Raw genomic sequence first — 17,603 nt, 5'->3', positions numbered from 1 at the left:
CCACAATCTTTCTACACGCTAAACGAGGACGGGAAAGAGGAAAAAGGAGCACGAAGGCACAGAGGCATCCTTCTCCCCCACCGCATGAGGCCGTGGGGCCGTCCCTCCAGTACCAGGGCCGAAGCCGGGCTGGCAGAGGACGGGGACCCCCTGAGAGCGCTCGAGTCCGGACGGCGAGAGGCCGCTTAAGCCAGACGCTGCCTCCGAGCAGCCCCGGCGGCAGGGCCCGCTAGGCCGGCCGGGCTCTTCCCGGCCTCGGAGCTCCAGGAGAGGCCTGACAGCCCCGAGCTGGTGCTCGGCCCCACCGAGGGGGCCACGAAGGCCGGCAAACAGCCGTTCCGAACCCTCGACAGAGCGGGGCCTTGCGGGCCGGGCTCCGAGGCGGATTTGCAGGCCCTGCCCGAGAGCCACCCGCGGGCGGGGGGGGGGGGGGGGGTGTGGGCTGGGGGCAGGAGGTGCGGCAGGCCTCCGCCAGCCCGCCCCGGTCCACGGCCAGAGCCCCAGGTCAGAGCTCTGTCCGTCCCCGCGGGAACCCCCAGCCGCGCCGACCCCCAGGCCCAGGAGCCCCCACCGCACTCCATCCCCCGCCCCCGGTGCCGCCGGAGAGGCCTTCCCCCCCCCCCCCGCTCCCCGCCACGGGGCCGCCCCGTCGGCCCGCCCCCCATCCCTACCTGCGCCCCACGCGTCAGGCCGCAGCCGCTGAGCTGCCCGTGCCGGAGCTGGGCCAGGATGTTGGTGGCCGCCGCCCGGGCTCCGCGCCGGCCGCCCCCACCGGGCCCCGGGCCCCCCGCCGCCGCCGCCGCCGCCATGGCCGCTCCTCCGCTCGGACGGAGACAAACAGGAAGCGCCCCCTCCCCCCCGCCGCTTTGTACGGAGCGGCGCGAGGGACGCTCCGCAGCGCCCCCTCCCGGACGCCGCGCGCACTGCGCCACCGCGTAGCCCGCTGGGAAATGTAGTCCGGGAGGGGGGTGGCTGAGGGTGGCGCGCATGCGCAGAGCCGCCGGAGGGCGTGGAGCATGCCGGGAAGGAGGAGGACACGGAGGGCGGTGCCGCCCCACGCTGCGCGGGCAGGGCCGGCGGGGAGAGCGGCGGGGCCGTTCCCGGCCCTCCTCCCGGGGAGCTCTGCTGGGGGCCGCTGAGGCGGGGCAGGACTGCCTAACCTCCCCCGCAAGTTTATTTCCTTGTTATTTATTAAACTACCCACGTGTGCTATCACCGTTTTACTGTGAATTTGCTACTACCAGCCGAGGTGAGCAACTCAGGCACCCAGACAGCACTAAAACCCACAGAGCTTCCTGAAACAAACCGCTAAACAGAGATTCACGGCGGCACGAAGAGCCCGGACCACAACAGACCTTGAGGACAAAGCTGCTCTGCCCACGCAAGGCAGAGAAAGCCGCCAGCACTGCGCTTCACGCACCGAAGCGGAGCGGTGAAAAGGCCTCCAGGGTTACAAACCCCAACAAGAAGTCAAAGGAGACCCAGCCCGCTGGGAAGACGCTTGGGAGCGAGTTCTTGCCCAAGGGACAGGCAGCAGCTCCCAGGCAGCCAGAGGTGACTGTGCTCCCACGGCCACGGCCGCCCTCGCCACAGGCCGCCCTCCTCGCCGGCTCGCTGCCGCCTCTCTCGCAGCCCTGCTCCAGCTCTTGGTGAGACAGCCAGGAACGCGGCGTGCAGTACGGGTGCCCAAAAGCGTGACCGCTTTAAATGTGGACCTTAGTTTATATTCCATTTTAACTTGCCTTTGTTGTGCAAGGAACAATAGAAAGCAATAAAGACACTAGGGATTAATGTGATGCTTATCAGCACTGCCTAACCAGCGCTGTGATGGCATCCAGGTGATGTATTTGAAAGTTTTACGGCATCGCATCTTACATCACTTCTCACCACCATGAATAATGCATAGGCCTGATGATGATCAGCTTGATTTGTAAAAGTAAGATCTGCTAGCAGGTGACTTGCTGTTTACCTAAATCGCTAAGCACTGCATGTGGAGAAATGCAAACGTGGCAATCTTTTCACTTGCACACATACACTGCCTCAGACACAAAAGGCCGCTCTAAGCGCCTTTCCTAGGGCTTCCCCTGCCTCCCCCCTTGCTTTTTGGTATGTTTTTTGCCATTTGCCAGCAATTCATGCAAAGGTTTGATTTGCTATCTTCTCCTTTGTTAGCCCCATTAAAATAGCCTTTCACAAGATGTTTGTCTGACCTGTCATCAGTCCACAGCCTCTGCAAATCCAAACAATTACTTCTGAAATACCTCAGAAAAGCTGGCCTTACGTTTTGGGCTTTGCAGGCTGCTTAGATTGGAAGGGGAAAAAAAAAAAACCAAAAACCAAACAACTGAAAGAATTACAAGGATGGCATCAACAGCAAATGCTATGTTTGGTTTCTGTGCAATCTTCCACACCTGGACCAAAATCCAGTTTCCTTCCAGCCTTTGACAGATGCCTCGAGCACGCACTGTAGATGGGACCTTTTGAGTGCCGACCTGCCTTGTTTGGGAGCCATCCAAAACCGCCACTACCCAGCTGCATTTCACGCACATCTCATTTTGGATTTCTGACAAAACTCCTCTACCTTCTGTTAACGTGAAGATGTCCTTCACTGGGAGGCGAGGCAACAGGAGACCGCAAGTTTCAGCTTTATTTTTTTTCACTAGCTGACTTGTGATAGTAATTTTGAATCCATCAGGTTCTCACTAACAGCAGAACCTCTTATGTTATACGTACAGGGAATGGAATCTGATTTCTAGTGGGACAGCCAGCTACCAACGAGTTCATCCCACCATCCCTTAGAGAGAGATTCCCAAACATCTTGTCCTTCATCACGTTGCCTATGAAATAGCAGAACTTGTACACGGGTCACTAAGGCTCAAGCACGCTCTCTGCCCTCCAGCAGCTAGGCGAAGTCATAGTTTTCCATTTAAAGGCTTACTAAGGATCCTAAGAAATCATATCACAGTTCTTTTTGTTAAAGGAAAATCTTAGTAAAATGGTACTTGCTCTCAAATACTGGAACAACCCAAAATTAAGGCTGTCTTGTGTTATTCTGACTCATCCATCCCATAGCACCAATCAAGACCCATCTAATTACTCACAGTAGACCAGTAGCTGTGGACAGATGAGTTCTTTCAACTCCAACTGTGCTGAGGGAAGATCTTACCTCCTAAGGCTACTACCCCTTGGTTCTGCTACTGGAGCCCCTTAGATGAGGGCACCAAAATGCCATGGTTAGCAGAGATCTACTGTGTCGGTAATCTGCAGCCTGTCCCACAAGTCCTTCATTTTCCTCTACTTTGTGGGTGATTCAATGCTGAGAGAGAATCAGGACCAAATACCGAGTCAAGCCGTTGGAGAAAGCCTGCATTTGTTGTTCCACAGATAATAGCGTGCGAGATATGAACAGCTAGAAAAGAAAAAGGTAACCGTGTGGTTACAAGGAGCCATTAACAAAAGCTCCATCTTTGCCTAACAGTGCCTCATTTTAGGGTGCTCCACTCTCAGTACCTTCCCTGCCGCGGCTGTATCAATGCAGTATTTCTAAAATACTGTCCCACCCACTAAAAGGAAAGGAGAAGGACAGAACTACAAGAGCCTGTACAGGTTACCAGTCCTTCCAGTATGTCTGTTTGGCCAAAGGTGCAAGTGTCTCTTCCTGTACTCACAACTGGCACAGGATTTCCATCCTGGAGGGGAGGAGCGCAGATTTTATCTTTATAGCACTAGTACTGATCAAGACAAAACCAAGCTTCTCAAAGCAACCCCACATCAACAAAGACTGGGCACTGACCCGGTTGTCTTTAAGTATTTCACTGGCCACATGGATTTATTTATCCCGTATCTCTAACCCACTTAAATGACTACAGCTTGTTATGCTTGCTCCAGACTCCTCAACTTCCAGTAGGCTTGAAGAAAGCTCATATTTTTTCTGCCTCCGCCCCCTTTTTTCTTTTAAACCCCCCCCCTTTGTAACACTACTGATTTCTCTCTTGCTAATCATTGCATACACCTGTCAGAAAGACACTACTAACACATTTGAAGGTTTGGATTTGTCAAGTCAGCTGAACACCAAGAGGTTTCATGCCTTTCACCTGTTAAGACAGACAGAAATGCAGCCTGGTTTCGGTCAGAGGAAGGGTCCCAAGGAACTCTCTCATGACCTGCTGCAGGGAGCAGCTTACCAACATCTGTTCAGCTGTCTCCTGCACCAAGGGAGAGTTGCATTTCAGGCTGAACCACGTCCGCTTCCATCCTGCCCTTATGCACCCTATGCATACAGCTCAGCTGGTTTGCCCTGAGGCTGACTTGAGGTCGCTGATGCAGTTAGGCAAGCAAGGCCTCAAAGGGAAGCTTAAAAGAGGAAGGAAATGGGGAAATTTCATAGGAAAAGTACATTAGAGTCTGTAAGAAGAAAGCAAGCTCCACCACAGGGTAAATCAAACCTTCTCTAGTCCATGCCCCACCTCAGTTTGCAGATGACATTACCTGGATGCTTACCAAACCGGTTTCAGGCCTGCGGTACCGACCCACACTGATTCGATACAGAGGAACCGAGCAATTTTCTATGTTGCAACTGCCCTCCTCCGTCCCCCCGTGCCATCCTTCACATTTGACAGACATGCTAGATCTATAAATCTGAGCCTCCAACTCAAAATCAAAAGGTTTTTTCGACCGGTCATCAGTCTCTCAGGCTAACCACGTATTCGTAAAGAGGCCAAAGACAAAAGGTGGAGCACATCGCAGAGGAGACTTCTGGTCTCAGAAGCGAAGCTACAGCTAGTAATCCCTGCTTTTCCCCTCGTGACAGGGAATTGCTCAGGCTCATTTTTATACAACAAAGTTGTGGATCCTGCGTAAGCCTGTAAAACTTCAAAACAAACTCACAATGAAATAAAGAAGGTACCTCTAACCTGTAGACTTTTCTCTCTCTTTCTATTCGAGCAACCAATCAGTTTGGGATTAGCACCTTTACAGCATTAACAGCTGATACCTGAATCACATTTTATGAACCAGCAGTAGCAGAATTTAATGGGAAGCTGTTTCACTTCATAATACAATTCACATTGTGAGGTATGACTTTTTCCATTATGAAACTAGAAAAATATATTCCCAAAGTCCAAATCAATAATTTAAACTGATAATGAAAATAGAATCAGGTGTTATCTAGGAAGACCTGTCCCAGTACTGCAAGTTTGGAGTTAAAAGATTGACTGGGGCAACTCAGGAGGGAGTGTGAGTTCTTCTTAGCGTTTCTCTTCTCTCCACCTTTCTCTGAAGGGGCATCTTCAGGGTCTTTTGCACTTTCCCCTTCACTATGGTCCGGAGCTCTTTTTAAAGTGAATTTCTTGTTTTTCTTCAACGAGTAAAATTCCCGCATCAGGTCTTCCACCTCCCACTGCTCTTCCTTCCGCTTCCTACAGCAGTGCAGCGCTGCAGGGTCTATAGGATGAGCTTCGGTGTTGAAGACATATCCTCCAGCATTCAAGACACATTCCCCGTATGGCGTAACCACCACATCAAAGACCGATCCATCATTGTGAATGAAGTTGTCTGGGTCAAACAGCAAGTACAAGTATTTTACCGTTTCAGCCAAAAAGAAGGATTCCATGCGATTATCCAGTCTGTGATCTCTCAAGTCTTTGATCTACAAGATAAGAAATACAGTGGGTTACAGTTATGTGAAATTCAGTAAGTTAGAACTTGGGGGGGAAAGTAAAACCAGCTTGCAATTCATTTCAGTTAAACAGTACCTGGCACCAATTCGCCCTGCATTTTAAACAGTTGTACGCAAATACATCACAAGGCTTCAGATGCTTTGAATTAGTATAGTCTAGTGATAAGAAACAGGAAACTAACAACCAGGAGAAATGCACTTCCTATCTGGGCAAGGAGGAGAAGAGCGAGTAGGCTTCCCATCGTTTTCCCCACTAAAAATAAATCATAAGGCTTTTACCTACTTTCCAAATCACAAGGCCTAATTCCCAATATCGGTAAGAAGTTTTTTCGTAAAATAGAGCTTGACAGTATGTTTGAAATCTTCTATTAAATGATTTTAGAGAAATCACTTACTGCAATTCTTTTGTGTTTCATCAGATTTTCAAGGCATAGCGGGAAAGCAGAATCGCACAACTGGCAGGCAGAGAGCCTGCTGAGCTGGAACACCCAGTAGCTGCCAAGATACAGGAGGCAGGAGAAGCTTCTGATGCTTTGCCATGTTTTGGGCTCTGGTGCAAAAGCCAGTGACAGAATTTGGCCCACTGTTCAGGGCTGTGAGGGAATTTCCTACCAGAAACATGACCAGTGGTTACTAGATCAGCTTCAGAGGAAAGCAAGGGGTTTGTTTGAAAACGAACTCATGTTTCAACCAAAGTGATCACTTGACTCAATGGCAAAACATCATTCATGAGAACACTTTCTAAAAGCTGACTTTTAGCAGCCAGGGAGCCGACTTAACAGTTATTTAGCACTTACAGTAGCAAATCCACAGTCCACCTTGCTGATTTTCTCTATTGATTCCACTGCATCTCTTCCCAGTTCTAAGAGCATGGGATCTCTTGTAGCACGGTACAGATACATTGCACTCTCAATCAGCTCTGCAAAAAACCGAAAAAACCCAAATGTTTGCAAGCGTAAAGATTACCAAACCATGTTACACAGGGAAAACGAGATGTCCCTTTAACTGATTTAACACCACCACTTTAATATAATCAGGCAAACATCTTAGCTTGCCTTGTATTTCCTCTGGCTCAAAGCACAGATACTTGCTTTTACTGAAGATGTGCTACAGCGAAATTGCATCAGCTCAGGTAAAACTGCATAATGCTCCCTCCCACATTCAGAGAGTGGGAGGGGAGCAAGAGAGACAAGGATTAAAATTGGTTGTCAAAGGAAGAAAAGAAAGATGCTTCTAGAAACGATTACAGAGGAGAAACTCAACCCCCAAAATACAGCTTTTAAACAAAACTGTAAGCTCTGAAACAGGGGTATCTAAACCACCAGAGGATCAGGCACTATGGAAATACTCTATATAGGCACCATATGCATCATGCTGTGTTTACTTACTAAAGAAACAAGTCTTTTTGGATGCTGTAATACATTTGAAAGTTAATGCTGATGAGTGTTTTTGGTAGAAGTGTCTGATGTCGACGTCACTTGAACACTCGGACCAAAAGGAAATCAATTATTCTCATTTACAAAGTTTTACTGACCTAATCATCAGGTATGCTTTCTTTTTTTGTCAGAGTTGTAAAAAAAACAGAAAAAAAAAAACCCCAGATAATTTTATTGCAGTATCACAGACAACATAGAATCCTCTTGTATGCTGAGCTTTGCTAGTGCAACTGGAATTAGTTTATTTCAGGAACTCAGCAGAACTAGAGTGCTCTATCCATACTCACTTTTACTTCCTAAATTTAAAGGACACAGGCAGTCACATTAACATTTCATGTGACTTTAACATCCCATGTCAGAGAATCTAACGCTTAAACGTGTCAAATCCTATGCTGTGAACCCAATTTGTTAAACAGGCTCCCCTTGTATAGTAATGTATGGTTTGCTTCCTTGAAAAGGCAGTCCTGCCTTTGTGAATGGCAGAAAGCAAAACGCGTAGCTTTGACTATGTAAATCACTGGTAAGACGCATGCAGGAACTAAGTCAAAGCAAAACTGGGGAGGAACTTTTGGAGGCCAGGTGTTGCTAACATTTGATCTTACCACCAGAGCAAAAGCAGGACTCCACATTCCTCTCTATTTTATTTCTGCTTACCAGGCCGGAGTGGATATCCTTCTCTCTTGTCCACCGTATAGCCCTGGGGAATGTTGTAGAACTCAGGCAGCCCACCAAACTGCTTCCAGACGGTGTAATAGTTGAGGAAGGTTCGCATGGCATTATCTACATCCCCAATTAGGCTCTGAGAGAGAGGAAACAATTAGCAAAGCAAAATCCGGGTGAAGAAAAAACAGCACAGGAATCGATGCAATGACACTCCTACAGTCAGAGATAGTGACGGAAATGGGTTGTTCAGCAGGTCTGAATGGTGTAAGTAGTACTGAGGCATGATGCCTTCAGAATAGCTAGGACTAAGGAGATAGGTGCTGCTTTTCCGTTGGATCACATTCCATACACCTAAATAATATGAAGACTCTCATTTTTAGTTAATGGAAGGCTGGGTTTCTTCAGTCAACATTTCTTTTAGTCAATCGCAGCATCCAGTCTATTTCAGTGGGAATAACAAAGTCCCAGACAAAACGTAAGTATTGATGTGAAAGCAAACCTCTCAATGGGAAAGTATTCCCATAAATAAAGCATTTATAAGGCAGGGAAAAAAAAGAGGTGTGATTTTCTTTTGCCTTAGGTTCCCACCTGGATTATGAGACTGCTGTCAGTGGAGTTTGCTACAACAGAAGTGCCCTCGCATCACACTTCATGGGAGACTGTCTTTATAGACCATAAAGTCAACATCTGCTCTTCTACAGGCTCAGACTACTGCAGGTATCACCAGAGATCAAAACAAACTTTTAAACCAACACGGATGAGGGTTACTTTTGTAACTTTACATTAAAGACCGACCCAAGGCAGATGAACAAAATCACCATGTGCTACTGGTATGACAGCTCTTACCTGTAGGCCTGGCCAGTAGGCCTCCAGGGACTGAAAAACAGGCATGGACACTGTTCCTTTGTACATCTGAACCCAGAGGTACCAGTCATCAAACTTTGTGTAATTTTTGATAGCTTTGTTATATTCTATAAAGAAACATAAATGGGTAGGTAATCCAACAAAAAAAAAAATAATAAAAAAAATTTTTTTTAAGAATGAGAGAAGCCCCCTTTTCACTTGAGCCATGTCAAACAAATGACTTCTCAGGATGCTCACTTTGGTAACTCGCTGTTATTACAGATTCTTCAAAAGTATTACAACATACACTTCAGGAACAGTCTTGAATGTACCCTATTAGATTCTTCATCATCTTCTTCCACATGCAGAGTTTCTACAGGTGCGGCCAAGGAGGCATTCCTGGGACCCTTCACACAGAAAACAAACTGCTCACCTAGAAACATGGACATCAGCTCCTTGTCCTGCAGGAGAATGGCTCCTTTAACAAGGTACTCAAAGTAGGAGTCCACTCCTGCCCCAATGCCAGCATCCTGGGCCACCCACTTGGCAGTTATCACATCAATGTGGTTACCAACCTGGAAGAAGCAAGGGGAGGAGGAAAGAGGAAGTTAAAGTGGAAATAAAACTAATCTACTAAATTATAATTAAGAAAATCCCCACAACACAACCACACAAGAAAACCTTGTCTTTTTTTCAGACTGTCCGTTTCACAGTTTCACAGTATTTATACCAACTAGCATCTTCTCCATTACAAGACACATGTATCGGTATCAGAGAAGTACAAACTGTAGAAAATATAACTTGTGAATTTTAAGCTTTAATGCTGCACTGGCCAAAACAACACACCATTATTCTACTGTGAAAATGCACAATTTCAACATGATGTGTCTGGTCCTAATACACCCTCCAGAAGAGTAGAGGAGGAGGAAGAGGTACAGATATACAGATGGAGGCCAAGGACGTCAAAGGCATGAGAGCTGCCATACTAATATTTAAATAGATCCTTCAAATCTGGGACTCTTCAGCCTAGAAAGAAACCCAGATGATGGGGAATATAATACACAATCGTGACTTGCTCAACAAAGGTGAAAAAACCCCCAGCTATTTAGTTTCTTTCTTCAACAAGGACTAAGGGCACAAACAAAAAATAAAGAGATCCCAAAGCAAACAAGAGGGAACACTTCTTTATATAGCATAGCAATAAATCTGTTCCACTTCACATATGCAACACTAAGAGCTCACACAGGCTCAAAAAGCAGCTGTAGAAATTAACTGAAGAAAGATTGACCAGGAGATAGCAAACACAGAGGTAATGCTTCTAGCTCTGGATATTCCCAAAACACCAAAGCTGCAGAGGCTGGGAGTGTCCTGTTGCACTTGCTGTGCTTTTATTCTCTTCGTAGGCCATTGTCCTACCAGGCATCAGATAGACCTTTTCTTTCATCTGTTACAAAAACTGCAATACCTAGTAGAAGGTATTTGTCTCCCAACTCCATCTCTTACGGAAAGGAACAATGGCGTAACATTGGGTCACACCACTAAAGCGGAGATGTGGATGCTGCATGTGTTGAGGAACAACGTCAAACACACAACTTCAGCCCAGTTATTAGCACTGTGCTTATTTATCTAGTTCTATCTCCTCTCTGTTTATGCTTTTTACACTTAGAATCACATCCACAAAACTATACAAAAAGCAGACCAGTAAATTCAAAGTCCATGCCTCACTCACCAGCCCAATATCTGAGCGATTTTTCCACAGTGCCTTCAAAGACTTCCTGGCAACATCCTCGAACACTGGGTCACCTGTAAGGTGGCTTAAAGTGGCAAATTCCACTATAAATGTACCGATTCCAGCAGTACAGGTAACGGGGGTCTCCCCAGGGTTTACTCCGTGCAGCAAGTTCACTGTTCCATATGGCATCCCCGTCGGGGTCTGAAAAGCTGAAACAATGGGTTTGGTTCACATGAAAGCATTCGCCGTTCATCTGACAGACTGTTAAGCAGACGCATGCCTCACATTCCGCCACACACAGGCAAGAAACAAGACTAGAGCAATTGCAGTAACTGCAAAGAATGAAACAAGTAGAGTGTGATTCTGGGAGGGGCAAAGAGGGTACGCCGAGCTACACAGTCCTGGGTAGGTACTGCAGATCTCTTCCACTTTGCCCAGAGCAGCAGACTGCATCCCTACTTTTTTTTTTTTTTTTTTTTACAGCATAAGCAGGGTAGTCAAAATAGAACTACATACACTGGTCAAAGTGCAAACACTGAGCTTGTGATTACTCAGCAGTAGCCCAGGGTGCACACCACACACGGAAACTGTCATGCTGTGAGGGCACACACCCTGCAGCAGCCCACAGAGGGGGAGATAAGGCTGCATCATCTTGTCTTTACAGGCTGCTGTTTCACAGCCTTCAGTTATTATTTAGATTAAATTATTTCCTCTCAACAAGCAACAAAAACTGATGTGTTAAGCACATACAACATTTGGCATGCATATATACAACTGGTACCACATGCTTCACAATGTTTTCCCCACAAGCTGAACTTGCTTCGAGCTCAGGGAACACAGGACTGGTTTATAAGTTTACACATCAAGCAGAGTCGTCTTCATCAAACACATCAGTAACCTCAAGTTCTTACCCGGCAGGAGTTTGCGAGCTGCTTCCTCCGCCATCCTCAGGAGAGGTCCAGAGCATGGCCAGCCCACTTCTACTTCAATGCCAGCCTTCTTCGAGAGCAAGTGAGCGGAGAGGAGACCACCCACCACTGGAAGTGCACAGTAAGAATCCCATTAAAGAATGTGGGGGAGGAATGATATCTGAAACCAGTTCTGTTTATTTGTATTTATGATGATGCAGAGGCAGTGATTCTGGAGAAGAAAAGCAAGATGGCTCATCTTTAACAGCCTAATTCAGCATGCCACAAGAATGGTTTGTTTCTTCCTGCCTGTTTGCAATGGGCAGCAGATCTATTTCATTCATTATTTTAGAAGCGTAAGATCCTACTTGCCCTACTACACCTGCACTGCCCTGCAGACAATCAGAGAGCTAACAGTATAATCCACATGAACCTCTGTGAGAGGAATTCTGTTTCACGTCTTCCAGACAGCTTAATACTATGTTTGTGTAAAGCAGTACAGTGCACCTTCTTAAATTCCTTGGAGAAAAATGTCTAGGCCAGAGCTGAGAATTTCAGCGTGCCTGACAGAGGCAGGGAGTTATGAGCCCTTCTCACAGGCCTGTCTACCATCACATAACAAGCACAAACAAAGAGATTACACTGCTGCAACAATTGGCTCAGCAATATTTGACAAGAGAAACAAAAAAAAGCATAACTAACAGCCTTGTGCCCTGCCAGATGGCACTGAAGCAGTTAGGTGCTTGCCCGGGTAGAAGACTCCGAAGGCCTTTGCGATTTTCAAGAAAAAAAGAAAAGTTTCACTTTATGATGCTAAATAATAATCTCTATTCCAAAACACTATTTAAAAAAAGATGGTATACAATGGTACTGTTTCAGTGGAAAAGATGTTTACTCCAAAACATTCCGTAAAACCTGGCACTAGAATACCGAAACCGCCACGTCTACTTCTGTGCGTGTTGAGGCAGAAAGCAGAAAGGTGCTGTGCAAAGACAAAAAAGGAAGTGATACTTCTCTGGGATTTTTCTGTGTGTTTACGTGTCCTGTTACACTGCATTACAAATTCACTCCAACCACTGCCTGACATTACCTCTGTGTACAGTTCAGAGACCCGTACAAGAAGGAAATCCAGCATAAACACCACAGAAAAACCCACCTCACCTCGAATGTTAGTTTCGAAGACAGATGCATTGACATCAATATCAAAATCCACCCCTTCCTGCAGCACGTTGACGACTCGCTGAAACTCTGAAACATTGCCCAAGATCTGCAGGGGAAGCCGGACAACAGAGAAGAAAGATGAGAGTTCACGGAAAACCAGAGGTGCAATTCAGTGTTAGGGGTTAATTCTAGTTTTGTTTTAGTATTTTGAGGAATCATTAATTACAAGTAGTACTCAAAAAGCGACTGGCAGTTTAATCTCACTTCAAAACGTTTTCTTCAGGTCTTTATTGCAAAGTTAGAAGGTGTGGGGGCAGGGAGCTCCGGCCACCCGCCACCCAGGGCTGGAGCGAGGCGAAACCCAAAAGCTCCTCGGTCAGTTAGTAACTGATTTCCGTCACTACCGCACAAACCCCAGCTGAGGAGAAGGAGCCTGACAGCGGCCTTGAGCGGGCTGGAGCAGAGGGCCGAGCCCCGGGGGGGCAGCTCGTACTCACTAGCAGGGTGTCCAGGGCGTCGATCAGCGTGAGGGAGAAGCTGTGCGAGGAGAGAACCGACGTGAGGCCCGGCGGGGAGCGGGGGGGGGGGGGGGGGGGGGGGGGGGGGGACGCCCGGCAGCGGGACGCCCCGGGCCCGGCCCCGCGGCAGGCGATGCCCCGTCCCGGGGAGGGCCCCTACCTGCCCCAGGTGTCCTGCCCGTCGCACGTCAGCGGCCGCAGCTCGTCGTAGGGGAAGGCGCTCTCCAGGTAGTGCTCGTAGGCGTGGTAAAACATGGCGCGCACCCGCTCCCTGAGGCACAAGCACAGCCCGCTCAGCCCCGGTCCGGCTCAGCCCCGGTCCGGCCCCACCGCCCGGCCCCGCGCTCACCGGTAGGAAGCGACATCCGGCCCCCGGGAGGCCGCGCCGGTGCCCGCCGTTGGTGCCAGCAGCCGCAGCGCCCACAGGCACAGCAGGGAGCCGAGCGAGGGCAGCATGGCCGCGCCCGCCCCAGCCTCACCGGCACCCGCCCCGCCCCCGGCCGCCAGCCAATGGGAGCTGCCGGAGTGGGCAGCGCACGCGCACGCCACCAGAAATGCCCTAGAGCTCCACATCTGCTTCCGGGGCGCTCTGGGCTGTGGGGGCGGTCGTGGGGCTCTTAGGGCCGTGATTGTGGCGGTAATTAATTATTGTGGCGGTAATTATTGCCAGGGCTGGCAGTAACTGCAGTTACCCCCCTACAGAAGGGGGAGGTTCCTGCGCTACTTCACCGGGCAGAAACGAGCCTCCTGGGCGGGTCGGAAGGTGCCGGGCAGCTGGCAGCGCTGGGGACGTAGCTCTCAGGCCGGGGAATAAATGTAACAAACCCTGTGACGTTTTTTGTGGTAATGACGCGTTAGCAGCGATGGTGCCGGCTGCCCGGGAAGGTGCTTGTCCCGCGTGGCAAGAGGGGACGGGTCCTGGCACCGCTTGCGTGCCGTTCCCGCCCGGAGGTGAGGCTGGAAATGGCCCAGAGTGTCAGGGAGGGTCCCGGCCCGTCGGCCTCCCTCCTGGCAAACCGTCCTCTCCCTCCTGGCAAACCGTCCTCTCCCTCCTCCCTGCAATTCAGACCCAGCTTTCGGCGAGTTTGGTGCGACGCCTCAGGACCTGCTTCAGAGACGCCAACATCCACGGTGCGTGGAGCCCTGTGGTGGTGTCACCCTCGTGCGCTGGAAGGGGCCTTGTGATCCTGGCGTGCTCGAGGGCTGGCAGCAGCCGGGTTCCGTGCAAGAGGAATGAGTCCCGGCGGGTACTGGTGCTGTGGCTCACGCCAGGGAAGATCTCCGAGCTGGTGGTGCCAGAGTGACTACACTGACTTTAGCACCCTGCTCTTTAACCAGCAGGTTGCATGTTAACATCAGAGCAATGGCAGAGCTCGCTCTGCACCTGACTCTTTAGACTTTGATTGATCCACAGTAAATCCTTCCCTTTCTCCCCTCACGCGTGCCCATAGGTGAGGAGGAGCGAGGTGGGACTCTGGCCGGGAGAGCAGAAACGAGAAGAGAAGCGATGAGCCAGTTCTTTGCCTGGCAAAGGTGCAGCGTGTAGAAATCAAAACTAAACCAGCTTGCTCGCAGGAGAGGAAGGGGCACGAATAACCCGACGTTTGTCATCTCACGCTGGCACTTAACATCAGGGAGGGTTGGCAGTTGTTGATGTTCTTTACTAAAATAAACTCCCTTTACCCCACGGCTCCTGGCCTGGGGCTGTCCCACTAGGTGTCAGTGCATGCTCGTGTGCTGGCGCGGCTGCCCGCAGCTCTGCTCCGGGATGGCAACAAAAAGCCACCGAGTAATTTCGACATATTGTTCGTTTGCTGCAGCTGTAATTTAGGTTTCTAGGGCCATTTATCATAAAGCTGTCTGCTTTCTTATTCCATGGCTCAAGGCTGCTGGAGTATATCTCGCTGCGTTCCTGGGAGAGTCAAAGTATTGGAGTTGATTTCACTAAAAGCTGTCACAGTACATTACTGGAGCGCATTTTATTAAAGTTCATTTTCCAGACTTAAATTTAACAGTGTTCTAGACCACTGTCATTTACCATATACTGGAACAGTAATTTCTCTATCAAAGTCAGTTATTGAATTCTGAAAGTTGACTGAAGGATTTTTGAAACACATACAGTATGTGAGTTGAACGAAAAACAGGACAAGACAGAGGCAGAGCTGTGCGGTGTCTCTCCACCGGCTTCCGAGGGAGAGCCGGGAAGGGAGGAGCGCGCTGCCACCATTGCCGTGGAGGAGGCGGACTCCGTGGAGGCAACGTGACGGACGCTAATTGCACTAATTGAAGTGTGGTAATTAATTGCTACACCTCAGTAAGCATTTGTAAAAGATTTTCATGGAAAAAATGTAGCTGATACCACAGAGTGGAGCTGAGCATCGCAAAAGAGCTTTCCGTCTCTTGACCTGCGAGGGCTGAGAGTAGCAAAGACCAAAGCAGAGGATGGGACCGAATCGCTGCTCCGGGGACTGACGAGCAAGAGAGCAGCGGCTGGGAGAGCCAGCTGGATCAAAACTGAGCTGGTTGTGAAAAAACTGCTTTTGGTGCTGTGCTCATCACCCTCCTTCCCCTTTCTGAGAGCGCTTCAGGCAGCTGAGCACCCTGGGGCGGATTCGGGAGCCAGGTGGGGCTGTGTCCTCCCAGGTGTTTGCTGCCCTGCCTCCTGCCATAGCTGCAGGTTTATTGCAAGCCCCACCGAAGCACAGTGACTTTGTGGTTGCCACCACAGAGGGCTTGAGAAAACTGGCTGGTGGGAGCCGGGTGGGAGCAGCTCCCGTTGCTGGCTGGGAGGGGGAGAGCGCGCCGTGCCGCAGCTCAGGGTGTCAGACAGCCCGGGGTGCTGATGCTGCACGGCCCCTGCGTGGGGGATACACAGCAACTTCTAGGTGGTGGTGTGGCAATCGTCTGCATGTTTGTTAATAAACACAAATACGGCTGGTGGGATGGAAATTGCTTGGGGGGTAGGGTGGTTTTTCAGCGGTGTGCACATGATATCATACAAGTTACATAGGCTTTGATGCAATAAATCAAACACGATGCGGGAGGGGTGCTTCCAAATGGGCTGAGCACGTTACTAAAATATTTAGGCCGTATCAGAGTTAAGTGCTTCTTCATAAGCCTCACTCCAGCTCGTCAGGCTTTCTGTCTTTCTGAAAAGGCCACTGGCAAAATAATACGGAGTTTTGTTTGGATGTGGGGGAGGCTGTAATTATTGGGGCATTTAACACGTTGCTTTATGACATCTTTAGGCTGAGGACTGGTTTACTACTTGCTATTACCATAAGTGGTGCTGTTGCCCTGCTTGCAATTTTGATGCCCATTAAGATGGAAACTGTATGTAAATCAGGATCGCCCATTAATATTTATAATTCATGGTGGAATGTAGGAGTTTGTCTGTTATGAGAAGAACCATAAACAGGAGTTTTACGAACACTGAAAACTGTTGCTTAGGTGGTTCTCTTGAAATAATTTTCCTTTGCAGCCAAACATCAATTCTTAATTTTAGTAGCACGCGTAGCAGGATGGAAACGATGATTGATTTTTCTCCAAGTGCTGTGGGCTGCTTCAGTTGAGATTTCACTATAAAAGACTAGACATTTCCAATTGCTTTTTATAAGTTCAGAATTGATTTTATTTGTTTAGCACCCGACTAACATAATAAAAGGCAAAAGAAATATAGCCAAATATAAGACACAGAAAACTCACGGGCTACCTGGTTTCTGGTTTTCCTTTCAGTGCTGTGATATCAAGCTGTGATGTAGTTTATAAAAGAAAGAGCTGGACTTGCCGCTGCCTGGATCCCAGCGCTGCACAGCCCTGCTTTCCCAGGCTGCGAACAGATACGTCCCACCGGGGCGGCACTCAGCAGGCAGAAACGCCAGCAAAAAGTTGTGAAAGGGAGAGCTGCAGCTTACTCTCTTTAAACCTCTCCTTGATTTTTCTTTCGCTAACTAACTTAACTAACTAACGTAGGAACTGTTGGTAGGCAGCAACCGGAGACTTAACGCAGTCAGGGCTCCTGCTCCAAACAGGTCTCTTCCAAAGAGAGTCGTGCGGAAGCTCTTTGCGCCTTGCACAAAGAATTGGGGCTCTATATAGAGTTTGAATATTTTATGCATGTCTGGCTTACTGTTGGGATTTTGACAAGTGAGAAAGCAAAAATAAAACCGAGTTAGCATCAATGTGTCTTGGTTTTTAGTACGGGGATTTATGGCACCCGTGTTACATGCCATCGATAAAGTCCAAAGCTGCCACACTTGTGTGAATGAGGTTTCATTTTCTTTATCCAAGCCAGGATTTTCCCATAGGGATTGTGGCTTTGATATTCTTCTACCAGGAGGATTTAGAGGTGTTCGGATGATTGGTGTCTGTAGAATAGAGATAGGCGAACAGGGGACAGGCAGCATTTCTCTTTTACATAAATCCGTCGCGTCCCCAGTGCCCAGGGAGCCGGGTCGCAGCCTTGGGTGCAGGCAGGGGAGAGGTGTGGGTCTGTCTGCTGTCGGCCCCTCACGCCACGAGAGTCAGGGATGTCTGCAGAGGAGCTGCCTTCTGCATCTTCTATTTTTCTTGGTGGGCTTGCAAAGATAGAAAAAAAAAAAAGGGGGGGGAACAAGAAGGGTTATTCAGCCTTATGCATGGTGGGAAAGGGGTGGGAAGTTTGGT

At 48.8% G+C, this 17,603-nt stretch overlaps 2 protein-coding genes across 2 annotated transcripts in view; both read right to left on the bottom strand.

Annotated features, from left to right (window-relative positions):
• TRPC4AP (transient receptor potential cation channel subfamily C member 4 associated protein) overlaps positions 1-848 on the bottom strand; it is a 38,347-nt gene extending 37,499 nt beyond the window's left edge. Inside the window, exon 1 of the mRNA XM_075768987.1 lies at positions 672-848. Within this exon, the coding sequence (XP_075625102.1) occupies positions 672-809 (138 nt within the window). The 5' untranslated portion in view covers positions 810-848. The remainder of the gene's footprint in view (positions 1-671) is intronic.
• Positions 849-4,998: 4,150 nt separating this feature from the next.
• Positions 4,999-13,426, bottom strand: EDEM2 (ER degradation enhancing alpha-mannosidase like protein 2). Its single transcript, XM_075768545.1, has 11 exons — positions 13,288-13,426; positions 13,099-13,209; positions 12,918-12,957; positions 12,421-12,526; positions 11,263-11,388; positions 10,349-10,560; positions 9,053-9,194; positions 8,623-8,747; positions 7,768-7,912; positions 6,475-6,596; positions 4,999-5,647 (listed from the first exon to the last, which is right to left on the bottom strand). Exons 1-11 carry the CDS (start codon positions 13,392-13,394, stop codon positions 5,156-5,158), a joined length of 1,728 nt encoding a protein of 575 aa, XP_075624660.1. The 5' UTR covers positions 13,395-13,426; the 3' UTR covers positions 4,999-5,155.
• Between the last annotated feature and the right edge of the window lie 4,177 nt (positions 13,427-17,603).

This window comes from Balearica regulorum, chromosome 16 (assembly GCF_011004875.1).
Source record: "Balearica regulorum gibbericeps isolate bBalReg1 chromosome 16, bBalReg1.pri, whole genome shotgun sequence".
Lineage (NCBI taxonomy): Eukaryota > Metazoa > Chordata > Aves > Gruiformes > Gruidae > Balearica > Balearica regulorum.
The sequence above is the reverse complement of the archived record's forward strand: the minus strand, read 5'-3'. Positions and strand labels throughout refer to the sequence as shown.